The sequence below is a fragment of the Stomoxys calcitrans genome, chromosome 2 (assembly GCF_963082655.1).
Source record: "Stomoxys calcitrans chromosome 2, idStoCalc2.1, whole genome shotgun sequence".
Classification (NCBI taxonomy): Eukaryota; Metazoa; Arthropoda; class Insecta; order Diptera; family Muscidae; genus Stomoxys; species Stomoxys calcitrans.
The window spans coordinates 186,105,700-186,131,924 of record NC_081553.1 but is presented as its reverse complement, the minus strand read 5'-3'; the positions used below and the strand labels follow the sequence as shown (position 1 = coordinate 186,131,924).

Sequence of the window (26,225 nt, the reverse complement as noted above, 5' to 3'; positions counted from 1 at the left end):
ATGACGTCGTCATTTTGATTTGTGCTCGCTTTCTCTCTACTATCACGGATATCCTTAAAGACGCGCTAAGGAAGTGTGGCTACAACAACAACAATATAACAGCGAAGGCGGAGGTTGTCTTCCCGGAAAGGCAGCTTTGGACTGGGGCGTCCGGCCCTCATAGGTACCCGTTTACACGGATGGGTCAAAGCTTGATGGGGGCACTGGGCCAGAAGGTTTTATTGAATTCGTAGGCATTATGGAATCCCATAGACTTCTAGACAAATGCAGGTGTCTGGCGGAGTGTCTTCAGGCTGAGTTTTTGCGATCCTCCGGGCCTTTGATGCGATCCTGAATAAAAGAGAGTCGGCCCTCTCAGACTGTCACAATTTATATGGACAATCAGGCGGCGCTGAAGAGGCTGACCACGTTTGGTTTTGGTAAACCTCCTCTGTGTTGGCCGTTTGGGATGGTGGAAGGGACTGAAGGGTTGCCAAGGTTCTGCGGCCAAAGTTCTCAGGAAAGAGAACGTCGATTGTCCTTGATGTGGGGAAGCGGCTGACGGGCTAGCCAGATTTGAATCGCGGATGACTCTGGGAATAGGATGCCGATGATTACCACCTCTATATTGGCTTTTAGGGATGGTAGATGCGCAGACTTGACATGGGCTGGCGTTGTGGGCAGCAGGGTTAGCAAGACCCTGTGGTAAAAGTTCTCTTGAATGAGGAAGCCGATTATTCTTGAGGTGGGGAAGCGTAACTTCGGATTGGTGGTGAGAGTCCTGACCGACCACTGCATCGTCATGTCGCTGACAAGGAAGGATGAGGATTTCTGCAGAATCTGCGGCAATGCCTCTCGATGCGGGCAGATATACCTAATATAGCTTCCATATAGTCTCGATTTGGCTTCATGAGTCTCTAGAGGGCTCAATTATGAATCGATTCGGCTAAATTATCCACCTTGGTGTTTTTTTTAAGACCTTCAATATTCGTGTCCAAAATGGGTCTATAACCTAATATAGCTTATATATAAACCAATCTCCCAATTTTGCGTTTTTTTAGCCTCTAGAGGGCGCAATGATTAACCAATTGTGAAATTATATTTTTGATGTTTTCTATGACTTCTAGCATTCATGGTTAAAATGGGCCAAATCGGTCTATAACCTGATATAGCTTCCATATAAACCGATCTCCGGATAATGCTTCTTGAGCCTCTAGACTGCGCAATTTGACTGAAATTTTGGACGAGGTGTTTTGTTATGACTTACATCATCAGTGCCAAGTATGGGTTATAAACCGATATAGCTTCTAGATAAACCGATCGGCCAATTTGACCATTTTAGCCTATGGAAGGCACATTTTGTGCGAAACTTTGCTTTCGTTTTTTTCTTATGTCTTCTAACATGCGTGATTGAAATAGGCCAAATCTGTCTATAACCTGATATAGCTTCCATATAAATCGGTCTGACGATTTGGCTTCTTAACCCTCCAGAAGGCGCAAGTAACAGGTTAGGTTACTTGCTGTTTGGTTATGACTTTCAACATCCGAGCCAAGTATGGTACAAATCGGTGCATATCTTGATATAGCTCCCATACAAATAGATCTCCCGTTTCGTTTTTTTTAGTCTCTAGAGGGCGCAATTATTAGCCTATTTGGCAGCATTTTTGCTCATGGCTGAAGCTGAAAATTAGTTCTTGGTGTTTTGTTGTGACTTCTAACATTCGTCCTTAAAAATGGCCAAATCGGTTTATAACCTCATATAGCTCCCATATAAACCGATCGCCCGATGTTACTTCTTGAGCCTCTAGATGGCGTACTCATTATCCGATTTGGCTGAAATTTTGCTGGTGATGTTTTGTTATGACTTCCAATATTCCTACCAAGTATGGTTGAAATCGTTTTCAACCTCACATAGCCAATCTTCCGATGTGGTTTTTTTTTGGCTCTAGAGGGCGCTATTAATATGCGATTTGGATGAAATTTTTCCCGTAGTTTTCTGTTTCGACTTCCAACCTGCGGGCGATGTATGGTCCAATCGGTCCATAACCTGATATAGCTTCCATATTTGGGAACGTTATCCAAAGAACTTTTCATATGGGATCCATGGTGAAGGGTATAAAAGATTCGTCGCAGCTGAATTTTTTTTGCTTTAACTTATTAGAACTGTTTTTTTCCCCAATTTATTATAATTTAGTTATAAAAAAACGGTCCTTGACCCAAAAATTCCTCAAATTCAACACTTATTTCTAATTACCCCATATATCTGTTACGATATAATTGACAATTAAAAACTTAATTAATTTTAAAGTGAAAGCTTAAACTCTTTATTGAAGTCCATAAAAGTAGAGAATGAGGGTCAATTCTATTTATATATGAAAAAAAAACCAAGACTTCCTACTTATTGTAGCTCTTAGTTATTATTGAAGTGTATAGCTGGCTGATCCATTAGCAGTTTGTGCTTATTGCCTTCATCACCACCATATATACATACGACCATATCATTTTATACATTTCTAAAAATATTTTGTTTTGCTATGGCAAGGCAATGCGTTTTTTATACGCATTGATAATAAAAAAAAAGCATCTATTTAAAAGAAATATTATAAGCCATTGTAAAAGTTCATACGTTGTTGATATGTAGCTTTTGTTTGTTCTATATGGTTTCATCTCTTTTTGTTTTGTAAATTCTGTTTTTGTTCGGTAAACAAAAAAAAAATTAAGTAAATTAAATGCGCGTTTAACTGCGCATTCAGAAAAAATTACTGTATTTTTGTTTTTGTTTGTTCTTCTCTTCTTAATTAAATAGAATAATAATGAATAAGCAACTTTGAGCATCTAAAGCAGGAAAGTAAAAAACATTGCAAATTTGCCACGAATATTACATTAAGGAACAGGGGCAAAATTTTTAAAAATAAAATTTCTTATTAATTTATAGCAAATATTTAGTATTACAGAATAAACAACTAAAACCGTGCTAAGTTCAGCCGAGCAGAATCGTATATACTCTCCACCATGGATCGCATTTGTCGAATTGTTTCCCAGGTATCTCTTTTTAGACAAACAAAGGATCGAGAAAAGAATTGCTATGATAATTGAATTGAATTTTGGAGACCATAGCAGAAGTCATTGTGTAAAATTTCAGCCAGGTCGAATAAAAGTTGCGCTCTTTAGGGGCTCAATATGTAAAATAGGGAGATCGGTTAATAGGGGAGCTATATCAAACTATAGACGATTGAGACCATATTTGATACGTATGTTGAAGGTCATGAGAGAAGCCGTTGTACAAAATTTTAGCCAAATTGGATAACAATTGCGCCCTCTAGAGGCTCAAGAAGTCAAGATCCCAGATCGGTTTATATGGCAGCTATATTAGGTTATGAACCGATTTGAACCATACTTGGTACAGTTGTTGAAAGTCATAATAAAATATGTCATGCAAAATTTCAGCCAAATCGGATAATAATTGCGCCCTCTAGAGGCTCAAGAAGTCAAGATCCCAGATCGATTTATATGATAGCTATATCAGGTTATGTATCATTTTGAACCATACTTTGCACAGTTGTTGTAAGCCATAACTAAACACCTCATGCGAAATTTCAGCCAAATAGGATAAAAATTGCGCCATCTAGAGGCTCAAGAATTCAATATCCCAGACCGGTTTATATGGCAGCTATATTAGGTTATGAACCGATTTGAACCATATTACGCACAATTGTTGGAAGTCATAACAAAACATGTCATGCAAAATTTCAGCCAACTCGGATTAGAATTGCGCCCTCTAATGGTTCAAGAATTCAAAACATCCCAGATCGGTTTATATGGCAGCTATATTAGTTATGAACCGATTTAAACCATATTAGGCACAGTTGTTGGAAATCATAACCAAACACCTCAGGCAAAAGGAATTGCGCCCTCTAGAGGCTCAAGAAGTCAAGATTCAGGATCGATTTGTATGGCAGCTATATCAGGTTATGAACCGAATTCAACCATGCTTAGAACAGTTGTTCAAAATCATAACTAAACACCTAGGGGATCATGCCACCCCTCAAAAACGCCATTAGATCCATTATGACTACATGATATTTGCCTGAATCGATTTTCTTAAAATTAATTTTTCTTAATTTTTAGATATCGGGTGGAGGCGGACCCTCCCCTTTACCCCAACAACGCCATCGATATCCGAAAGTGGTCCGATGGGCACAATAAGGGCATCAAATGAAAGGTATTGGAGACCAGAACACGAGTATGGTATTAAAATTTGGATTCAAGTACCTGGCAACATTAAGAGGGGATAAACACCGCTTGGTTCGATGTTCTCGGCAGGATTCGAACGCGTTCAGCGTCATAGGCTACAATGGCACAAATTCGATATCCGCATTCAGGGCGAAGTATGCCCACCCTAAAAAGATATTAGAGTTAAAGAAGGCGCAGCGGAGCGGGTCCGTTTCGGCTAGTAACTTCCATATAAACCGCGTGCATTGTTGAACTCCCAAGCAGGTATTTCTTATTCAATTTATTAGAATTTTACACTATTACTTCTGACACATTGGGTCCAACTCGGGTAATAAACTGATATAGCTCCCATATGACTTATTCAGCCTCAAGAGGGCCCCATGCGTATCCACTTTAGCATGCTGAGTTTTGTTTTGACTTTCAACAACAGTGACTACTATTAACTTGATTATCTTATATAGCTCCCATAATAACCGATCCGATTTCGATTTTACTTCTTGAGCAACTACAGAAGGCAGTACTTCTCTAGGTAAAAAAATCATTTGTAGTTCTTTTTATGTTTCTCCTCTTACAACGAAATTGTGCAAAAAATTTGACTAATGCGATCCATGTTAAAGGAACTTAACGCGATTTTGAGAATATTTTAAAAATTTCTGGCTTTTCCATTTGTAAATGAAAGGTCTATTCGATTCTGCATCATCAGTGTCTCTACGACCATATTCACAGTTTGAATGCTTAATATTTTGTTTCATAATTTGGTAAGTCGGAGACTATTTGTCTGTTAAGAACTGATGATTAGATAGCATTTCTCTGAGTCTGAAAGAGATCTCGCTTTGTTATAGGATAGCCATATTCGTATGCATGAGTTTTGAGTTGTCAATGACAGCTGGGAAAACAAACTTTCTTCAATTGAGGCATACAAGGGCAATTGAATTATATTGTTTCTTCTATAGCCCAGTTTTGTTTATATTCAATACAAAAAACAACAATCAAATCAAAACGCAAAAGTTATTGAACGCCCTTCAAAATCCAGCCATAAAATTTTGCAAATTTTTGCACATAAATAAAATCTATTTGAATTTTCAATACTTGTGAAAACTTTCCGTCACAACTAATGGCCCGCCTTCTTTTTTATCTTATTCAACGGGTACTTGCTAAAAACGCATGTGGATTTGCATACACAATGATCTTTTTTTTACATTTTATAGTAAAAAGAGTATAAATAAGTAAACAAAATAAATGTATACACCACATACAAGGCACGGACCAACAATTGATTATGTCTTTATGTCAGCCAGGCGGCAGCAGACTCGTTGAAAACTGCCACCGCCGCCGCCGCGTACAACATTCTAAGCAATACAATGAACTCAACACTACTCTTTAATATGAAAATAAACTTAAACTAAGAAAAAAAACAACAACAAGAAGTAGAAAAAAGGCCTAATATCAAAAGAGGAAAGCCAGAATAAAAAAAAAAAATAAAAACAAAAAAATAGTGACAACGACCGGGTACCGGCCTATCACAAGTCAATTGTAATTGCCAGCAACAGCCCCAGAGTGATGGGTGTACTATTATAAAAACAAGACAAAAACAGGCGAACCTATGAAAAAGAAAGATGGTTGCTTGCTTTGACTGGCATGGTTTGGCTAAACCCCATACCTAAGACCAAGACGTTCCGCCTGCCATAGTCGCTATGATAGTAGACCCTCCTAGAAGACGTTCAATAAAACAAATAATATAAGGAGAAATAAATTATTACAAAAAGCTATAAATGCTGATTGCAAAAACAACAAAAAAGCTTCATTGGGCACAATCAGTAATCATGGGCGTTGAAAGCAAATCATATGGGGGAGAGGCTGTAAAGCGACATTGGGAATTTAGTTTCAAAATTATTTTAAAAATTATAAAAAATTTTAGAAATAAAAAAAAAATAAAAAAAAATAAAAAAAAATAAAAAACAAATAAAAAAAAAATAAAAAACAAATAAAAAAAAATAAAAAACAAATAAAAAAATAAAAATTAAAAAAAAAATAAAAATTAAAAAAAAAATAAAAATTAAAAAAAAAAATAAAAATTAAAAAAAAAATAAAAATTAAAAAAAAAATAAAAATTAAAAGAAAAATTAAAAAAAAAAATTAAAAAAAAAAATAAAAAAAGAACTAAAAAACAAGTAAAAAGGTGTTTAGTTCGGCCGGGCCCAACTTTGGATACCCACCACTTCGGGTATATATGTAAACCACCATTCGCCATAATCCGGTGAAAAATGCATAATTTATGCCCCCATAACGAAATATGGCCCGATTTGGACCAAATTTTACACGGATATTGAGTGGTCTAATATGTACTAGTCATTGTTCAATTTTGTAGAACAAAATATTGGTCTCTTTGGTAGCCATATCCAAATATAGACCGATCTGAACCATATACGATACGGATGTCGAAAAACCTAACATGTCACTGTGTCAAATTTCAGCGAAATCGGATTATAAATGTGGTTTTTATGGAGCCAATACACTAAATCGAGAGATCGGTCTATATGGCAGCTAAGTCCAAATCTGAACCGATCTAGGCTAAATTGGAGAGGGATGTCGAAGGGCCTAACACAACTGACTGTCTCAAATTTCGGTGAAATCGGACAATAAATACGCCTATTATAGGCCAAAACCATAAATGGAGAGATCGGTCTATATGGCAGCTATATCCAAATCTGAACCGATCTGGGCCATATTGCAGAAAGATGTCGAGAGCTTAACTTAACTCACAGTCCCAAATTTCAGCGACATCGGACAATAAATGCGCTTTTTATGGGCCCAAAACCTTAAATCGAGAGATCGGTCTATATGGCAGCTATATCCAAATGTAGACCGATCTGGGCCAAATTGAAGAAGAATGTTGAAACACTTAACACAGCTCACTGTCCCAAATTAAGGCGAAATCGGACAATAAATGCGCCTTTTATGGGCCCAAGACCTTAAATCGCGAGATCGATCTATATAACAGCTATATCGAAATCTGGATCGATCTGAGCCATATTGTAGAAAGAAGTCGAGGGATCTAACTTAACCCACTGTCCCAAATTTCAGCGACATCGGATAATAAATGCTGCTTTTATGGACCCAAAACCTTCCAAATCTGGCTATATCCAAATTTGGACCGATGTCGGCCAAACTAAAGAAGGATATCGAAGGACCTAACACAAATTACTGTCCCAAATTTTGCAAAATCGGACAATAAATGCGTCTTTTATGGGCTCAAGACCTTAGATAGAGAGATCGGTCTATATGTCAGATATATCCAAATCTGGACCGATCGGGGCCGAATTAAAGAAGGATCGACGGGCTTAACACAGCTCACTGTTCCAAAATTCAGCAAAATCGGATAATAAATGTGGCTTTTATGGGCCTAAGACTCTAACTCGTCGGATCGTTTTATATGGCGGCTTTATCAAGATGTAGTCCGATATAGCCCATCTTCGAACTTAACCTGTTTATGGACAAAAAAAGTTTCTGTGCGAAGTTCAGCTCAATATATTTGTTTTTAAAGATTGTAGCGTGATTTCAAAAGACAGACGGACGGTCATGGCTAGATCGTCTTAGATTTTAGGAAGTGCGAGAAATACTACGTTTGGTACCGCAATTGGTACTCATTGGTACTTTCTTTGTTAATTAAGCTAGAGCTGTGAATTTTGGTACTTAGGTACACTTTGGCAACCATAATTGGGTGACTATAAGACTTTTTGAAACTTTTTACTTTAATGGTACTGGTAACGGGAGAAAACGTACGTTGAATAACGCAATTGGTACCATTCGGTACTTTCTTTACAGATGAAGCTAGAGGTCTGAAATTTGCTATTTAGGTACAACTAGGAAATATATGGTGGGTGACTAAATGATCGATTCAAAATTCGTACGTTTTGGTACCATTTGGTACTTTCTGTTCAGCTGGAGCTGGAGGTCTGAAATTGAGCATGTAGATACAAGTAGGAAAAATATGATGGGTGACTACAATATTTTTACAAATCGTAGATTTTTGGTACCATTTGGTACCATCTGTGCAGATGTAGCAAGATGACCAAAATTTGGTATGAAGGTAAAGCTTAGAAATATATGATGAGCGAATAAATGATTTTTTCACAATTCAAACATTTTGGTACCAAAATTGGTACTATTTGTACTTTCGTCATAGATGGAGCTAGAGGCCCGAAATGTGGCACTTAGGTACAACTAAGAAATATATGATGAATGACTAAATGATCTATTCAAAACTCGTACATTTTGGTAACAAAATTGGTACCATTTTGTACTCTCTGTTCAGAAGGAGCTAGAGGTCTGAAATTTGGCATGAAAGTACAACTAGTAAATATATGTTGGATGACCAAATATTCTCTTAAAAATTCATACACTGTGGTACCAAAATATGTATCATTTGGTACTTAATTTACAGATGGAGATAGGTCTGAAATTTGGCATTTAGGTACAAGAAAGAAATCTATAGTGGGTGGTGAACGTAAAACTAAATATGAATATTTTTAAATTTATTTATAAAACTTATTAAGTTATAAAATTATAATTAAATAAAATTTTTCACTTTGCATATAGAAGAATCTCACAAAGATTTGTTAAGCCCATTTCCCCCATGAAAATGAAAATGGCAATACGCCCATGCCCCACATAGTCGCCACTTACGATTACAGTGGCCAATAAATTATAATAGAGCCATATCTGTATATAAAAAAAATATATAAGAGCAAAAAACCAATGATAACAAAAAAAAACTGAAACTGAGAATGGAATTGAAAAAAAATACACAAACAAAAATATAAACTGAAAAAAATCGAAACCAACCCTAATCTTATCTATTTCGTTTGTTATTCTATATAAGCTAGTAAGTCTGGTTGCTTATATGGCTCTTTTTCATTTTGTTTATTTGTTTTGCAAAAATGAAAGCAAATGCAAAAAAAAAAAAACAAAATGCTATATAAACATCGCATTTTATACAAAATAATAATTAAGAGATTATTTTTAACAAGCACGGGTGCCAAATGCTTTGAACTCTTCAACGTGTGCGTCACAGCGTCAAGTAGCTGAGGCATGGTGAAAGGCACAAGGGAGGGACGAATAGAACTTACAGTACTGCTCAGTACTGACTGTCTGCCTTTGTGCGGCAATGAGTAGATTTTCCTTGTTTGACTTTTAATTTTCTATACAATTTTTGTATAGAGGCTGGCTGTCTGACCGTGCTCCCGCTGCTGAGTGTTAGAGTAGCGGCAGTGCTATCATTCTGTTCTATCTATCAACCAGCCCAAAGTGTGCAGAAAATTTATTTAAATGTCTATGTCTGAAATGAATAGATCAACAGAAGCAACAATTCGTAAAATACTATTTCTAAAAATTATATAATTTAAAAAGAACACCATCATCAGCAGAGTTAACACCAACTGGGGTTTATGGTATGGTGGCAAAATTTCTCCCAACATCTGGCAAGACAGGGCAATCAAATTGATTATTATAAAATAAATAATTGCGTTTTTATGGTTTGCTGAATGCTAGTGGTATATTTATATGATTTATGGTCAAAAAAAGAAATGACCACAAGAACTTTATGGGGTATTGACCACATTTATTTACATCATGTGTTTTTATTGAATATATTTAGATCTTTGGTGTTGAAACGCAATAAACTATAATTCATATAATTCTTATTCATGATATGGGCTATAAATTATTCCAAATGAAACAAAGAATTATAAAGCACTTGAATATTTTTGAGAAAAGAAAAACAGCGTCGTAAAATGTTTAATGAAACTAACATTTATATATATTAAGAGCAAAATTTGTTGCCAGCAACATATTAAGCGGCAACATATGTTTACAGGAAAATGTGTCACCAGCAACATATGTTTACAGCAAAATATATGAACAGTGACCTCAGTCATTTGGAACAATTAGAACAAAATGTTAAACCCGACAGAACCTTATCATAAAAAAAAATCCCAACCTACGACACATCGAAATAGATTGGACTGTTTCCGATCAAAAAAAAAAATGTGAATCATCATTTTTACAAACGAAATACTAATGTTGAAGCAACATGTTGCAATCATATCAACTTAAACAAGAAAAAATGTTTGGATACCCACCACCATGAATAAAATAACCATCCAATCTAGACAATATGGGTATCAAATGAAAGGTATTAGAGGTATTGGCTATTACATTAAGATTATGCAAAAATATGTCAAAAATTTGGAGCCGGGAAGGACCTACGGTGTCTTAAGAATGTTGAACCCCCTTAACCCTAGGCAATATGGGTATCAAATGAAAGGTACGAAGGAGTAGATTACGATAGACTTTTATATATAGCCAAAAATAAGTTTCAAATCCGACTGTCACCTCCACGCGCTTCGACGACAACAGCAACTTATTATATGGACCAATTTGACAATTTCTTCCATATTCGTAATCGACAATAACTTTTATTTGATACCCATATTGCCTATGTTAACAGGGTTAAAAGTTCTCAAGAAAAAATTAAATAAAACATCGGGGGTGCCCCTGTAGAATCCCCAAACTGCACAAAAAGGTTATTTATTTGTTTTGATCGTCCCCCCCAAAAGACTGGACCCCAAATTTAGATTGAAAAGAGGGTGCGGATATTGATCCACCTCATGTCGCTATGGACATACACCTAAACCTAATAGGCTTGTTGTGCGTTCTAAATACTAAAAAGCAGCCTCGAAAATGGTGTTTCTTCTTCTAATTACTTTTCATCTGATACCCATATTCCGCCAATTGGTAAAAATTTAATTCTTGGGCGTTTTTTATACCCTCCACCATAAGATGGGGGGTATACTAATTTCGTCATTCTGTTTGTAACTACTCGAAATATTCGTCTGAGACCCCATAAAGTATATATATTATTGATCGTCGTGACATTTTATGTCGATCTAACCATGTCCGTCCGTCTATCCGTCCGTCCGTCCGTCCGTCTGTCTGTCGAAAGCACGCTAACTTCCGAAGGATTAAAGCTAGCCGCTTGAAATTTTGCACAAATACTTCTTATTAGTGTAGGTCGGTTGGTATGGTAAATGGGCCATATCGGTCCATGTTTTGATATACCTGCCTCTAGAGTGCGCAATTCTTATCCGATTGAAATGAAATTTTGCATGACGTGTTTTGCTATCATATCCAACAACTGTGCCAAGTATGGTTCAAATCGGTCCATAACCTGATATAGCTGCCATATAAACCGATCTTGGGTCTTGACTTCTTGAGCCTCTAGAGTGCGCAATTCTTATCCGATCAGAATGAAATTTTGCACAACGTGTTTTGTTATGATATCCAACAACTGTGCCAAGTGTGGTTCAAATCGGTCCATAACCTGATATAGCTGCCATATAAACCGATCTTGGGTCTTGACTTCTTGACCCTCTAGAGGGCACAATTCTTATCCGATTGGAATGGAATTTCGCACGACGTGTTTTGTTATGATATCCAACAACAGTGTTAAGTATGGTTCAAATCGGTCCATAACCTGATATAGCTACCATATAAACCGATCTTGGGTCTTGACTTCTTGACCCTCTAGAGGGCACAATTCTTATCCGATTTGAATGAATTTTTGCACGAAGTATTTCGTTATGATATCCAACAACTGTGCCAAGTATGGTTCAAATCGGTTCATAAACTGATATAGCTGTCATATAAACAGATCTGGGGATTTGATTTCTTGAGCTTCTAGAGGGCGCAATTCCTATCCGATTTGGCTGAAATTTTGCATGACGTATTTTATTTTTACTTTCAACAACTGTGTCAAATAAGGTTCAAATCGGTTCATAACCTGATATAGCTGCCATATAAACCGATCTGGGATCTTGACTTCTTGACCCCTAGAGGTCGCAATTATTATCCGATATGCCTGAAATTTTGTACGATGGATCCTCTCATGACCATCAACAAACGTGTTTATTATGGTCTGAATTGGTCTATAGCCCGATACAGATCCCATATAAATCGTTCTCTCTATTTTACTTCGTGAGCCCCAATGGGCGCAATTCTTATACGAATTGACTGAAATTTTACACAGGCCTCCAACATATAATTTAATTGTGGTCCGAACCGGACCATATCTTGATATCGTTTTAATAGCAGAGCAACTCTTTTCTTATATCCTTTTTTGCCTAAGAAGAGATGCCGGGAAAAGAACTCGACAAATGCGATCCATGGTGGAGGGTATATAAGATTCGGCCCGGCCGAACTTAGCACGCTTTTACTTGTTTACCTTTCATGTGGTACCCATATTGTCCCAATCGGTGTACATGTCCGTATGGGTCGATCTTGGGGTCCATAAAAGGAGCAATAGATTTGGCGCAGTGAGCTTTTTTAGACCTCTTAACGTTTGTACCCAATATGGTCCAGATCGGGCTATATTTTTTCTAGCTGACATATATACCAAACTCCCTACTTAAGTTCTTGGGCCCATAACATTCAACATGCATGTATTTTTCACCGAACTTGACATAATGAGTTTCATATGTATATTCAAGGTGGTGCGTATCCAAAGTTCGGCCCGGCCTAACTTATTACGATTTTACTTGCTTTTAATACAATTTGAAATATTTTTTTTCTCTACGTGCATATATGCAATAAAAAATATTTTTGAGATCTTTCTAAAACAAACCAATGCGCAATAAAAAGATTTTTTTCTTCAGCAAAAAAAAATATTGTTTTTCTTTTTGCCATAATAAATAAACATCGTCATATGATAATTGCCAATCTCCCGCTGCTGCTGGTTCTGGGGGATAATGAGTGAGTGAGTGAACGAGTGAGTGGCAACTGAAAGCTTCATTTTTATCTGCGTTGGGGTATATTTCCTTCCTCTCTCTTTGTCACTTTCCTTTTAGCAAATCTATGCGAATTTGCTAGGAGGCCAGCTTTAAATTTGTTATCGGCATAGACCGTACCACCATCAAACCAACCAAGCGAAACATTTATGAGGCCCGTTTGCTTGCTTCCCGCCCCAAATCTCCTTTCTCGGGCTTATAAATATTTAAATTTATCTTTTTATCACTTGAGTTAAATAATGAATTAATTTTTTTGTTGGGCTTCTTTGCAACGCAAATAAACGATAATAAACAAAAAAAAAATAAACTGCAAAAAAACTGAAAAACCTTCATATGTAAATTTATAAATATTGATAAAAAAAAAAAGCTGGATGTATTGTATGGTGGTAGTGGTGGTGCTGGATGGCTTGTTGGCTCTTGTTGTTGACTGAAGTTGTTTTTAAGTTTTTTGTCTTTATTTTTATTTTGCCTTTGGGGTTTTTTTTTGCTTTCATTCTTTTCTCTATAGGTATTGTTTAATTTTGCATTTTGTTTTGTTGTTATTGTTTGTTGAAGCAGTTAAAAATTAAAAAAATATATATGTATGGTGTAGTTTAAGGCCTTTTAAATTTGGCTAAAAATTTACTGCCTGGTTCGCTAACTTTTTATACCCTCCACCATAGGATGGGGGTACACTAATTTCGTCATTCTGTTTGTTACTCCTCGAAATATGCGACTAAGTAATATAGTATATATATTCTTGATCGTCGTGACATTTTAAGTCGAACTAGCCATGTCCGTCCGTCTGTCTGTCGAAAGCACGCTTAATTTTTAAGGAGTAACGCTAGCCGCTTGAAATTTTGCACAAATACTTCTTATAAGTGTTGGTCGGTTGGGATTGTAAATGGTCCAAATCGGTCCATGTTTAGATATAGCTGCCATATAAAGCGATTTTGGGTCTTGACTTCTTGAGCCTCTAGAGTGCGCAATTATCGTCCGATTTGATTGTGATTTTACAGGTAGTGTTTTAGTATCACTTCCAATAACTGAGCTAATTATGGTTCAAATCGATCCATAACCTAATATAGCTGCTATATAAACCGACCTTGGATGTTGACTTCTTGAGCCGTTAGAGGCCGCAACTTTCATCCGATTTAGCTAAAATTTTGCATGAGGTGTTTTTATATGACTTCCAAAAACTGTGGTAAGTATGGCCAAAATCGGTACATAACCTGATACGGCTGCCATATAAACTGATCTGGGATCTTGACTTCTTGAGCCTCTTGAGGGCGCAATTCCTATCCGATTTGGCACAAATTTTGTACAATAGCTTCTCCCATGACCTTCAACATACGTGTGCAATATGGTTTGAATCGATCTATAGTTTGATACAGCTCCCATATAAACCGATATCCCGATTTTGCTTCTTGAGCCCAGAATCGAACTATAACTTGATAAAGCTCCTCTCCTCCGTCCTTATTCATTATTCTTTGTTTGCCTAAAAAAGAGATACTGCGCAAAGAACTCGACAGATGCGATCCATGGTCGAGGGTATTTAAGATTTGGCCCGGCCGAACTTAGCTCGCTCTTACTTGTTTTTTACTCAAGTGAGTTGAGTCACCCACTCCAATATCTGTTAGTAAATGTTTTTCATAGGAAAGAACACTTTCGTTCATTAGACGACAATTTATAGCATGGTCTATAATCTCATACGTCAGTTTTCCGGGTTGTTAGGGTCAATATTTTTCAAAATGCAAATAAAATAAGTTTATTTTATCCTTTTCTCGGTCGTTTATCTCTAAACACTTTCTTTTACTTGTTTCATAAAAATTTGCTTTATTCACTCTATATAAACAGCTGATTTGGGCATACCATACAAACTAAAGCATTTCCAAAGGGTTACTAATCTGGCAACGCTTCAATAACTTCAGCCAAAGAGTATAGAAACATAAGAGAATTATAATTTCCTCTTCCTCCCGTTCATTATTTTATTTCTCTTCACAGCAAAAAAACCGAATTAAATGAAAGAAAGATACACATGTTGGAAGCTGAGATTCACGAACCCCTATATACGCTCATTAAGCCAGAGTTCCCTTCACCTTGCTTCAACCTTGCCTTAGCCTAAATTTTTTTTTAAATTTTTAATGGAATTTGTGTACATATAAAAGTCTGTTTATTTGAAAAGTGAATTTCTATAATTTTGAACAATAGCAAATAAACTTAAAATACATTTAAGACATCATTCTAGTTAAAGCTATTTGTGTTTGTTTAAAAAAACACTCAAGAGTCAAAATGTGATATAGGTCTGCTAGAATTCCTTCCTACAAAACTACAATAGCGAAAAATGGTGTCGGTACAATACTGTAAGGTAGCAAAAAAAAAAGAAACAACTAGCACAAAAGGATTAATTTCCAAAGTGTGCTATAGACACATGGGTATGGGATATTGTTATCACTCAAGTGTCTATAAAACATGACTCAAGTCAAGCTGTTAATTCAGGTATGTTAAAAATATGTTTTCGTTGTGTTGGTTATAATAACAAAGACTTATGGGCCGTTCACATGTTTGGAAGTCCACCAATGCTAAAGTTATTATTGGTGAAACAAACAGATTTCCTTTATAGGACTGTCTGTCTGTTTGACAGATTTCCTTTATAGGACTGTCAAATAAATAAATTTTAAGGCTTCCTAAAGTTTTGTGAATGCGGTCTTTAGTTTATGGCAATAAATGATTTATTGTTCTTGTTTAAGCCATCAAAACAAGAAACATTTATTTAATAAATTTGTATATTATATTTTTAATTTTCTCTAAGATGCTCACAAATTACCAGCTTGTACCCAACAACAGAAGTACGGTAATAAACAGAAATAGAATTTGAAAACAAAGGAACTTAACATTAGTGGACTTGGTCAGTTCTGTCAGATTACTTACTGATAATAAATTTCCCCACCAATAAATGGCAATGATAAACAACAAAAGATTGCTGCTAGGAAACAATTATTACTTTATGACAACGTTATCGCTAAAATATGATGGGACATTATTGATGATAAGTGATTTGTACAAACCGAGGTGATAGGTATTACTTGTTGAACAACACATAACACACAATTTAGCAATGACACTACACTGTCAGTCACAATTAGTTGCACACCAATTGGTGTAAAGTAAAGGCACGAGATAAAAGAGAATGGAATAAACTTTTAGCACGTGAAATTTTGTATAAGCTGGATAAAAATGCCATATGCAAATGATAATGCCATATAATATGAATATTGATAAAATCAATTGTAAATTTCCCTTTTAATTAATTTTTAATTTTATAAGTAAAAAAAATGCACTTAACCAGTCTATCTTTATATACATTTGTGTCAACAAGTAAATAATAAACGAAAATTTTTAATTTGTTTTTAAAACATTTTCGAAACATGCCGTTTGAAAGCGCTGTACAATAACAAAAGTTAATCATAATAAGATTCAAAAATAAAACCAAAAAACGTGTAGACGATCAAGAAATGAGAGTTTAAGCACAAACCATATCAACGTCCTTGGGAAATTTTATTACTTGTACGTCAATCAATATACAGAGAGATTGAGAGGAAGAATGAGTGAGAGAGAGCGGCAGGGAATAAGATCAGACATACGTCAGTTAGCTGCAGTGTTGCCGTTTGGAATTTTAATAATATAATATAATAAAAAATATATATTTATTTCAAATAAATATTAAAATAAAAAATGATACATTAAATTAATAATAAAAAATATAAAAAAATTAAAAAAAGAATAACAAAAATATTAAAAAAATATATTAAAAGAAATAAAACAAAATTAAAAAGTAAATATTAGAAAATAACAAAAAATTAACAAATACACAATAACTTAATAGGAAATAAACAAAATATATCAGAAATATAAAACAAGTAAAAAGGCGTTAAGTTCGGCCGGGCCGAACTTTGGATACCCACCACCTCGGGTATATATGTAAACCAACTTTCATCAAAATTCGGTGAAAGTTTCATACCTTATACTCATATACCTCATACCGATCTGAACTATATACGACATGGATGTCGAAAAGCCGAACATAAATCACTGTATCAAATTTCAGTGAAATCGGATTATAAATCCGCCTTTTATGGGGCCAAGACTTTAAATCGAGATATCGGTCTACATGGCAGCTATATCCAAATCTGGACCGATTTCGGCCAAGTTGCATCAACATGTCGAAGAGCCTAACACAAACCAATGTCCCAAATTTCGGCGAAATCGGACAATAAATGCCTTTTTTATGGGCCCTAAACCTTAAATCCAGAGATCGGTCCATATGGCAGCTATATGCAAATCTGGACCGATCTGGGCAAAATTGAAGAAGGACGTCGAAGAGCCTAACCAAACTCACTGTGTCAAATTTCAGCGACATCGGACAATAAATGCGTCTTTTATGGCCCCAAAAGCTAAAACCTAGATATCGGTCTATATGGCAGCTATATCCAAATCTGGACCGATCTGTGCGATATTGCAGAAGTATGTCAAGGGGTTTTACTTAACTCACTGTTCCAAATTTCGGCGACATCGGACAATAAATGAGCATTTTATGGGCCCAAAACCATAAATCAAGAAATCGGTCTATATGGCAGCTATATCCAAATCTGAACTGATCTGGACTAAATTGAAGAAATATGTCAAAGGGCCTAACACAACTCACTGTCCCAAATTTCAGCAAAATCGGATAATGAATGTGGCTTTTATGAGCCTTACACCATAAATCGGAGGATCGATCTATATGGCAGCTATATCCAAATCTGGACCGATCTGAGCCAAATTAACGAAGGATGTCGACGGGCTTTACACAATTCACTGTCCCGAATTTAATCAAAATCAGATAATAAATGTGGCTTTTGTGGACCTAAGACCCTAAACCGGAGGATCGGTCTATATGGCAGCTATATCCAAATCTGAACCGATCTGGGCCAAATTAACGAAAGATGTCGACGGGCCTTACACAATTCACTGTCCTGAATTTCAGCGAAATCGGATAATAAATGTGGCTTTTATGGGCCTTAGACCCTAAATCGGAGGATCCGTCTATATGGCAGCTATATCCAAATCTGGACCGATCTGAGCCAAATTGACGAAGGATGTCGAAGGGCCTAACACAACTCACTGCCCCAAATTTCAACAAAATCGGATAATAAATGTGGCTTTTATGGGCCTAAGACCCTAAATCGGCGGATCGGTCTATATGGGGGCTATATCAAGATATAGTCCGATATAGCCCATCTTCGAACTTAACCTGCTTATGAACAAAAAAAGAATCTGTGCAAAATTTCAGCTCAATATCTCTATTTTTAAAGACTGTAGCGTGATTTCAACAGACAGACGGACAGACGGACGGACATGGCTAGATCGTCTTAGATTTTTACGCTGATCAAGAATATATATACTTTATAGGGTCGGAAATGGATATTTCGATGTGTTGCAAACGGAATGACAAAATGAATATACCCCCATCCGTCGGTGGTGGGTATAAAAATATATAAAAAATATAAATATAAAAAAATTGGAAGAAAAAAAATTTAAAATATAAAAAATAAAAAAATACAAAGAACTAAAAAATATATAAAAAATTAAAACAATACACAAAAACTAAATAATAAAAAAAACAAAATATATAAGAAATACAAAAAAACATAATAAAATTAAAATTAAAAAAAAAAAACAAAAAAAAACAAAAAATTAACATTTAAAAATAACAAAAAATATATAGGAAAAAAATATATAAAAAATAAAAAATATATATAAAAAATAAAAAATATATATAAAAAATAAAAAATATATATAAAAAATAAAAAATATATATAAAAAATAAAAAATATATATAAAAAATAAAAAAATATATAAAAAATAAAAAAAACTGAAAATGCTATAAAAATTATTAAAAAATTAAAAAAATACAAAAAAATAAAAAATTTATAAAACATAAAAAATTAGAATTAAAAATATAAAAAAAATAAAAAAAAAACAATTAAAAAGTTAAAAAAAATAAAAAAAACAACTAAAAAGTAAAAAAAAAATAAAGAAAACAATTAAAAAGTAAAAAAAAAAAATAAAGAAAACAATTAAAAAGTAAAAAAAAAAAACAAAAAACATATAAAAAATTAAAGTTATAAAATAAATTAAAAAATAGTTGTATTTCTTTGTCCAGCTGATACCATAGTAAAAATCTTTTAAAAACTTAAGATATTCTATTCCAAATAGAATTAAAATCAAAACTATTGGTTTCAGCTGACAAAGAAATCTAACAATAAAATGAAACAACCAAAATGAAAAGTAGCACAAAAACGGAAGGATAAAATATATATAAAAAAATACAAGATAAATACAACATACCAATGCACGGCCTTTGAAGCCCTCACACCTAAGATTCTGATGATGTATAAAAGGAAAAACATAAAAAATATAAAATAATGAAAAAAAATTTTAAATAAAAAGAAACGAAAAAAAAAAATAAAAAAAAACAAAAAAATTAAACAAAATTTTAATAAAAAATAATTAAAAAATATACAGAAAACAAATAAAAAAAAAAATAAGAAAATAAATAAAAAATAAGAAAATAAATAAAAAATTAGAAAAAATAAATAAAAAAGAAATGTAAAACGTGCTAAGTCGCCGAATTTCCAAACTGCATATATATGTAAAAGCTATATCAAGCAGAAATTTAAAAAATCACCTCCAAAATTTTAGGCAAATTGAAAAATAATTGCGTCCACCTCAGAGGCACAGTAAGTCAAGTTGTGATATCAGTTTATATGGCAGCTACATCAGGTCATAGACTGATTTCAACCATACTAGACACAGATGGAAGTCATACCAAAAGGGTATGAGCAAATTTTCAGCCAAATCTGATAAGAATTGCGCCCGTTAGAGGTTCAAGAAGTCAAATTAGGAGTTCGGTTTATATGAGAGCTATATCAGGTTGTGGAATGATTTAGTCCAATCTCGGCACCTTTGTTGGAAACTATATCAAAACGGAATGTATAAATTTTCAGCCAAATCGGATAATAGTTGCGCCCTCTAGAGGTTCAAGAAGTCTAATCGGGAGATCGGTTTATATGGCAGCTATATCAGGTTGTGGAATGATTTAGTCCAATCTCGGCACCTTTGTTAGAATCTATATCTAAACGGAATGTATAAATTTTCAGCCAAATCGGATAATAGTTGCGCCCTCTAAAGGTTCAAGAAGTCTAATCGGGAGATCGGTTTATATGGCAGCTATATCAGGTTGTGGAATGATTTAGACCAATCTTGGCACCGTTGTTGGAAATTATACCAAAAAGGTATGAGTAAATTTTCAGCCAAATCTGATAAGAATATCACCCTCTAGAGGTTCAAGAAGTGTAATCTAGAGATTGGTTTATATGGCGGATATGGCTATGGTGGAGGGTATAATAAATAAATAAATAAGCAAAAAACATATACCTAAATATAAATATATATATTTCATAAAAAAACGAGTAAAAAGATGTTGCAGGTATGTATAAACAACAAGCGAAAACAGCAAACATTTTCTGCTATTTTCTGTGTTATTACCAGTAGCACTGGCTTCATAGGACTTTGTCGGACGAGTATGCGAACGAAACCCATTCGTACAAGTTACGCATAATAACTTTGCAAATCTATGAATTTTAAACCAAGTCATATTTTATGTAAATGGCAATACTGGTCCACCGGAATGTGTGATAAAGGGAGAATGATCTTGCTTATAGGTATTTAAATGTTTTATTTATTTTCTTTTTTTTATATATTAATGCTTATTTTGTTTACTTATTATCTCTGTTAAATTCTTTTTCCTATGCGCTTTGTATTTGCCTTCTCTTTGTTGTCAGTATTTGACACGTTATACACCTCAGTGTTTTTAGTATGTGGCACATGAACATATGAACACACGCACACACTAACCAATCTCATATATTCCTATGTGAGTAATGTTTTTGCATTAAATTGCTTGAGGAAGAGGAAGAGAAAGAATTTTAAAAACAAAAACAATTTTTATTTGCGATTTAATGTTCCATTAGTTAGGTACTCACTCACTACGCAGTATAATTTCAAGTCCCATTTTATGTTCGTTATTATTGCAAAATGCTATAATTAAATTAATATTGCAACCATGTGCCAGAGTCATGATAAATATGATATTAACATACATAGAATATACAAAACGGCAATCCTGGAAGAACATCATATTGTGCAATGCAATTGGCAACACGTCTTGACAAACAAACCACCGTTAAGATGTTGTGTTGCCATTTCCTTCCTAGATGGCAAAGCGGGGTGCTATGTGTTTGAACAAAAAAGCAAATGGTTTCCTTACTTAAGTGTTGTGTGAAATTTTAAATAATGTTAATAATTAATGACTTTTCCGTATGAGCATATCACCAATGATGAGCTATTCGAAATCTTGGGGTAAAAACAGAAAATTTAAAATATTAAAGTGTATGACAAATTGTATATCCATGGAATAAAATAAATTTTTATACCTTCCACCATAGGATAGGGGTATACAAGCTTTATCATTCCGTTTGTAAAAGCTAAAAATATTGGACGAATGATCCCATAAACTATATTTGTATGTTCTTGACCCTCATTACATTGCATTTATGTCGATCTAGCCATATAAATCCGTCTCTCGAAAATACGATAACATTTGAATGAATAAAGCTTATCACTCATTGATGCAGGTCGGTAGGGTTTGTAAATGGACTAGTTTTGTTCATTTATATTCCTAACTTTACTTACGTTTAGAGGACTCAACTTTTAAAAAAATTTACATAACTTCTTTTGCGACTTTCAACATCGGTCGATAAGCAATATTTGGCCAAAAATGTCCTGTGTTTTATTTTAGGTCATAGGATAACGTACAATACTAACCGATAAACAGTGATCAGTATTGTTTAGAGCTAAAATTAAACTAATTAAACAAAGTCACAGTATAGTTATCGATATTTCGCAATAAGAGCTGGTAACACGCAATTTCCAATATGCAGGATATAACACAAATATAACACATCTCTGCTTTTTTCTCTCTATCCTATGGAATTGAGATGTATGTGATAAATTGTACAAAATATTTATCGATATCATGCGATAACAGCCGGTAACATGTGTTCCTTAGGTATAATGACCTTTTTAGACGGCACATCATGATCATACTCATGGTGTGTACGCGTTTTACAGCTTTTGCCAAAAACGGTGCATCGTTTTCTACTTTTCTTGGATTTTATATAATTTTTCATACTTCTCATTTATAACTTTATTTTGACACAAAGCGGGGTTTTCAATATCTGGCAAATGATTTCATTGCAAACGATAATAAATAGACACCATTGTGACTTTTGTAGGGTAGTGCAGAAACAGTTGTGCTTTGAAAAGATTCTTTAAAATTATTTGCCTAAAGACTATTAAACCAATCCTTTACGAAATTTGTGAAATTCCATAAACCATTTGTGTAATCCAGAACACCTGCAGTATGAGAAATCAACACAAAAAGGTTTTGAACCATGAAATAAAAAATAAAGATAAAACATACAGTATTTTTGTTAATAAATACAAAACCAATAAAACAGTTTTTGTTCGATTGGTGTCATTAACTTTCGTTTCGTGTTTTTGTTTCTTATTCCCTCTCTTAGCGTTAATTTTTTGTTGAAAAATATATATGTAATCGCTTTTATAATCAGCGTTAATAATGAGATTATTATATTGCAAATGGCTGTGAATACATACAAGCGATGGACACGTTTTCACTACCATCAATAAATTTTATTCATTGCATGCCACAACCACAAACATTTTGTCACTCAATTTGTGTTATTTTAATCGGCACATATCGATATCCTTATATTCATAGAGCCTTTCCACTTTTTGATTTCGGCAAGTGACGTAACCTTCTATTAGTGGGCCCTAGTGAGGTTACGTCACTTGCTGATATCAAAAATTGGAAAGACCCCATAAACAATGTCCCGGTTACCCAAATAGGGGAAAAGGAAATAAGCAATAATGGTTAGCAAACAAAGAACAGGTAGATATTTTCAATGGCAAATAGAGTTGAAAATTAAAAAAAAAGTTCGGCTGATTATCATTGAGCTTAAACTTTAACGGACTGCACTTATTGGTATGAGGGAAATATCCCCTGTTTCTTAATGGAATGTTTATGAGAAATTTAGTATGTCGGCTGATTGCTTCTTAAACCCCGTTTACACTGCTGATTAAATCCGGATTTAAGGCTCTCGTCAGCTGATTTTTTAAAGGAAAACAGATGATCGAGCCATTATATCCGGATTTAAAAAGCCGTGTAAACGGGGTTATAGCCTTGTTTAGCGAATCCAGATCTGGAGTCAGAACCACAAATATTTTTTCACTCGATTCATTCGACAATTCGTCTAAATCATCTGTTTTCTCTCTATTGAATCAGCTGATTTCGATCAGTTGACAACGAATCGAGTGAAAAAATGTTAGTGATTCTCGCCCTTAGAGAAGCTTACCAGCTGATGACATATGTAGTTGACAACGAATCGAGTGAAAAAATGTTAGTGGTTCTGGCCCTTAGAGAAGCTTACCAGCTGATGACATATGTATATTGTACATTTACTTCAAAGTTTGGAAATGGTTTGGAAAATTTACTTCAAAGAAATAGCAAGACGAGTTTGGAGCACTCGGAACCCGTGGCTCAAACAATATTGTATGAATAGGGCCAAAAATACGAAATTTGTTCGCAAAAAAGAGCAGATCTTATGTAAACTCTAAAATTTAAATTTCACAAGTACCTTAGCAAAATTAAAAGAAATGTTGAAATTATTTTATTATGGTTCAGATTAGCTATTTGCAATCGTTTTGTGTTTAAAACGCATGATGGATGACATGATAAAATGACACTGCATGTATTTTTGTTCGTTTTTTAATTGGTAAAATTACACAATTTTTGTCAACATTTGATTCATTTATATCCATATACATACAGCTTTTAACTATCAAAAATACTTGATAAAATTTTACTCTATGACCAGACTACTGCCTGTGGATAAGATTTTTGGATTTTTTTCTTTAACAACATGATGCAATCTTAAAAATAATAAAAAAAGAAAAAAAAAACACTTTGTGATATTTACCCATCATATTGTTATTGCTATTGCTGTTGTTGTTATTGTTGTTTTTACTGCTGTTTTTGTTTGTGCAAAGTTAAATTTTTAATAGGCTTTTGTTGTGTTTGTCAAAATTTGAAGATGACGCAGCGCTGCCGCAATCAAAGGAACAGAGAAGAATTATGAGGGGAGAACTGAACTGGGCTGATCGATCCGGTTAGACAGCTGCCACTAAGCCGGTGGTAGCACAATGATATTCTTTCTTTAAAATATTAAAAACTATTAATGCCGGCTATTTAGCACGTCGTCGTGTTGGTCTTCTAATCAATTTGAATTTTAACCTAATTTTGATAAACAAAAATAAGAAATAAAATTAAAACGCAAAAGAACACATTTGTGAACGCAGCAGCAAACGAACCGAGAAAGGCAAACAGCTTCGTTGGTAGGGGGAGAACGAGAAGAAAGCAGCACAAACGAGAATCGCATAGCCAACCAGCCAGTCTTCTTCTTCTGCTTATTCTTACTTTTAGTTGTTGTCGTAGTCGCCGAGTATGTTACGGCGGTGGTGTTTGTCGTCTGTAGCTACGACGAATGCAATCGAATCCCGAAAGACAGACAGACAGTCTTCTGATATCTTCTTAAGAACAACAAATCACACTGAGCCAGAACAAGCATGCAGCATAAATGCCAAAAAAAAGCAATCAAAACACCAATAATCTCTTGTGCATTACAGCAAAATGGAATGATCACAAAATCAAAAGGAAAACAATAACACCGTTGTCGTCACCATCACCAGTTGAGGGTGTATAGATGGATGTTAAGGCAGAAAGGTCACTACAATATGTCGCCTTCCGTTAAGGTGTTCTTTTCGTTACACTTTTTTTTTAAACCGATGTACAAAGGCTTAGACTAGATGTTGCCGGTTATGCGCCGCAAGGAACAAGTATAAGTAAACAGGAATTATTATTATGGGGAGACGGGATATTTAATTTTTGTGGGGTTAGAGAATATATTTGTTGGTGTTGCTTCAAATGCTTTTCCAGCATTTTAAACGAAAACAAAAAACCGACGTTGCTTGTGTCACAAAACAACACATTCGCGGGGGCACACGCGAAGTTTCACGGCGTTGTATTGCGGTTGGATAAGTAAAGATCCCGAAACAGAATGTGATCCGCCCGTCGTCTTCGTTCGTTCTTAGAAAACATTAGAATGAGCACACACAATAATTTTTTTAGACCTCAGCGAGACGACAGCGACAACCACGGCGACGACAACGAGCACATGGAATAAATATCATAACACATATTGCCGTCGTTTGCGGCAACAACTGCAAACAACAAGTGGTGCTGTTGTTGGTTGTAGCCGGTCGCCCATGGGGAGTACAACAATAATAATCATACATAATGTGGAGAGTTGTTTGCTGATGAGCAATAGAGAGAGAGAGAGAGAGAGAAAGAGCTAAAGAGAGGCGACAAATCGACAAACCCCAAACCATATGCAAAAAAACTTCCATAGGCGAAAATAAAACACACCATCGTCATGCACTACAGACGGCGAAAGCCACAAACCACGGCGTTTTAACCAGACACTTTAAAATCTATATCACAGTGGTTTCGAAAAAACCAAATAACAAACGTCTTATGGGTATGAGTTGAAAACAGTTTGTTTTTTAGTTTTACTCCCTTACAAAGAAACAGATATTAACCAGTTAAAGACGCACCAAATAAAAATATGCTGATAAGAAACCAGTTTCTACCATTTGATTTTAAGCCTAATACTAAATTTAACAACTTTAAAACTATCACTCTAAGAATAAGTGGAAAAAGATAAAAAAACTTGTTTTATTTGTAGTACTGAGTTCTTTCAATGAAATTGCAGCGACATGTCGCTGCAACATAATAATTTTAACTTTGAATTGAATTTGATTTTTATGTTGGTTACGTTTTCAGACGACAACTCAACTGCACCGTAGTATGTATTAGGCTCGTCTCAAAAGAAAAATAAAATGAATAACTATAAAAGGATTTTTGCCATAGGGTTGGTACTCTGTTCTTCT

At 34.6% G+C, this 26,225-nt stretch overlaps 1 protein-coding gene and 1 long non-coding RNA gene across 3 annotated transcripts in view; both read right to left on the bottom strand.

Moving 5' to 3' along the window:
• The window catches only part of LOC106086043 (probable WRKY transcription factor protein 1), a 77,573-nt gene that overhangs the window by 10,185 nt on the left and 41,163 nt on the right, over window positions 1-26,225 (bottom strand). Inside the window, exons 1-2 of one of the 2 annotated variants that reach the window (XM_013250549.2) lie at window positions 24,588-25,400; window positions 24,197-24,510 (exon numbers count right to left, since the gene is read on the bottom strand). The exons of the other annotated variant lie outside the window; for it this stretch is intronic. Of the exons in view, the coding sequence (XP_013106003.2) occupies window positions 24,197-24,203 (7 nt within the window). The 5' untranslated portion in view covers window positions 24,204-24,510; window positions 24,588-25,400. Of the gene's footprint in view, window positions 1-24,196; window positions 24,511-24,587; window positions 25,401-26,225 lie in introns of those variants that run through there. 2 annotated transcript variants of the gene reach the window in all.
• On the bottom strand, window positions 20,789-21,820 carry LOC106086044 (uncharacterized). The gene is made up of 3 exons (XR_001221067.2): window positions 21,239-21,820; window positions 21,122-21,176; window positions 20,789-21,038 (listed from the first exon to the last, which is right to left on the bottom strand). It is a non-coding gene; the product is annotated as an uncharacterized LOC106086044 (long non-coding RNA).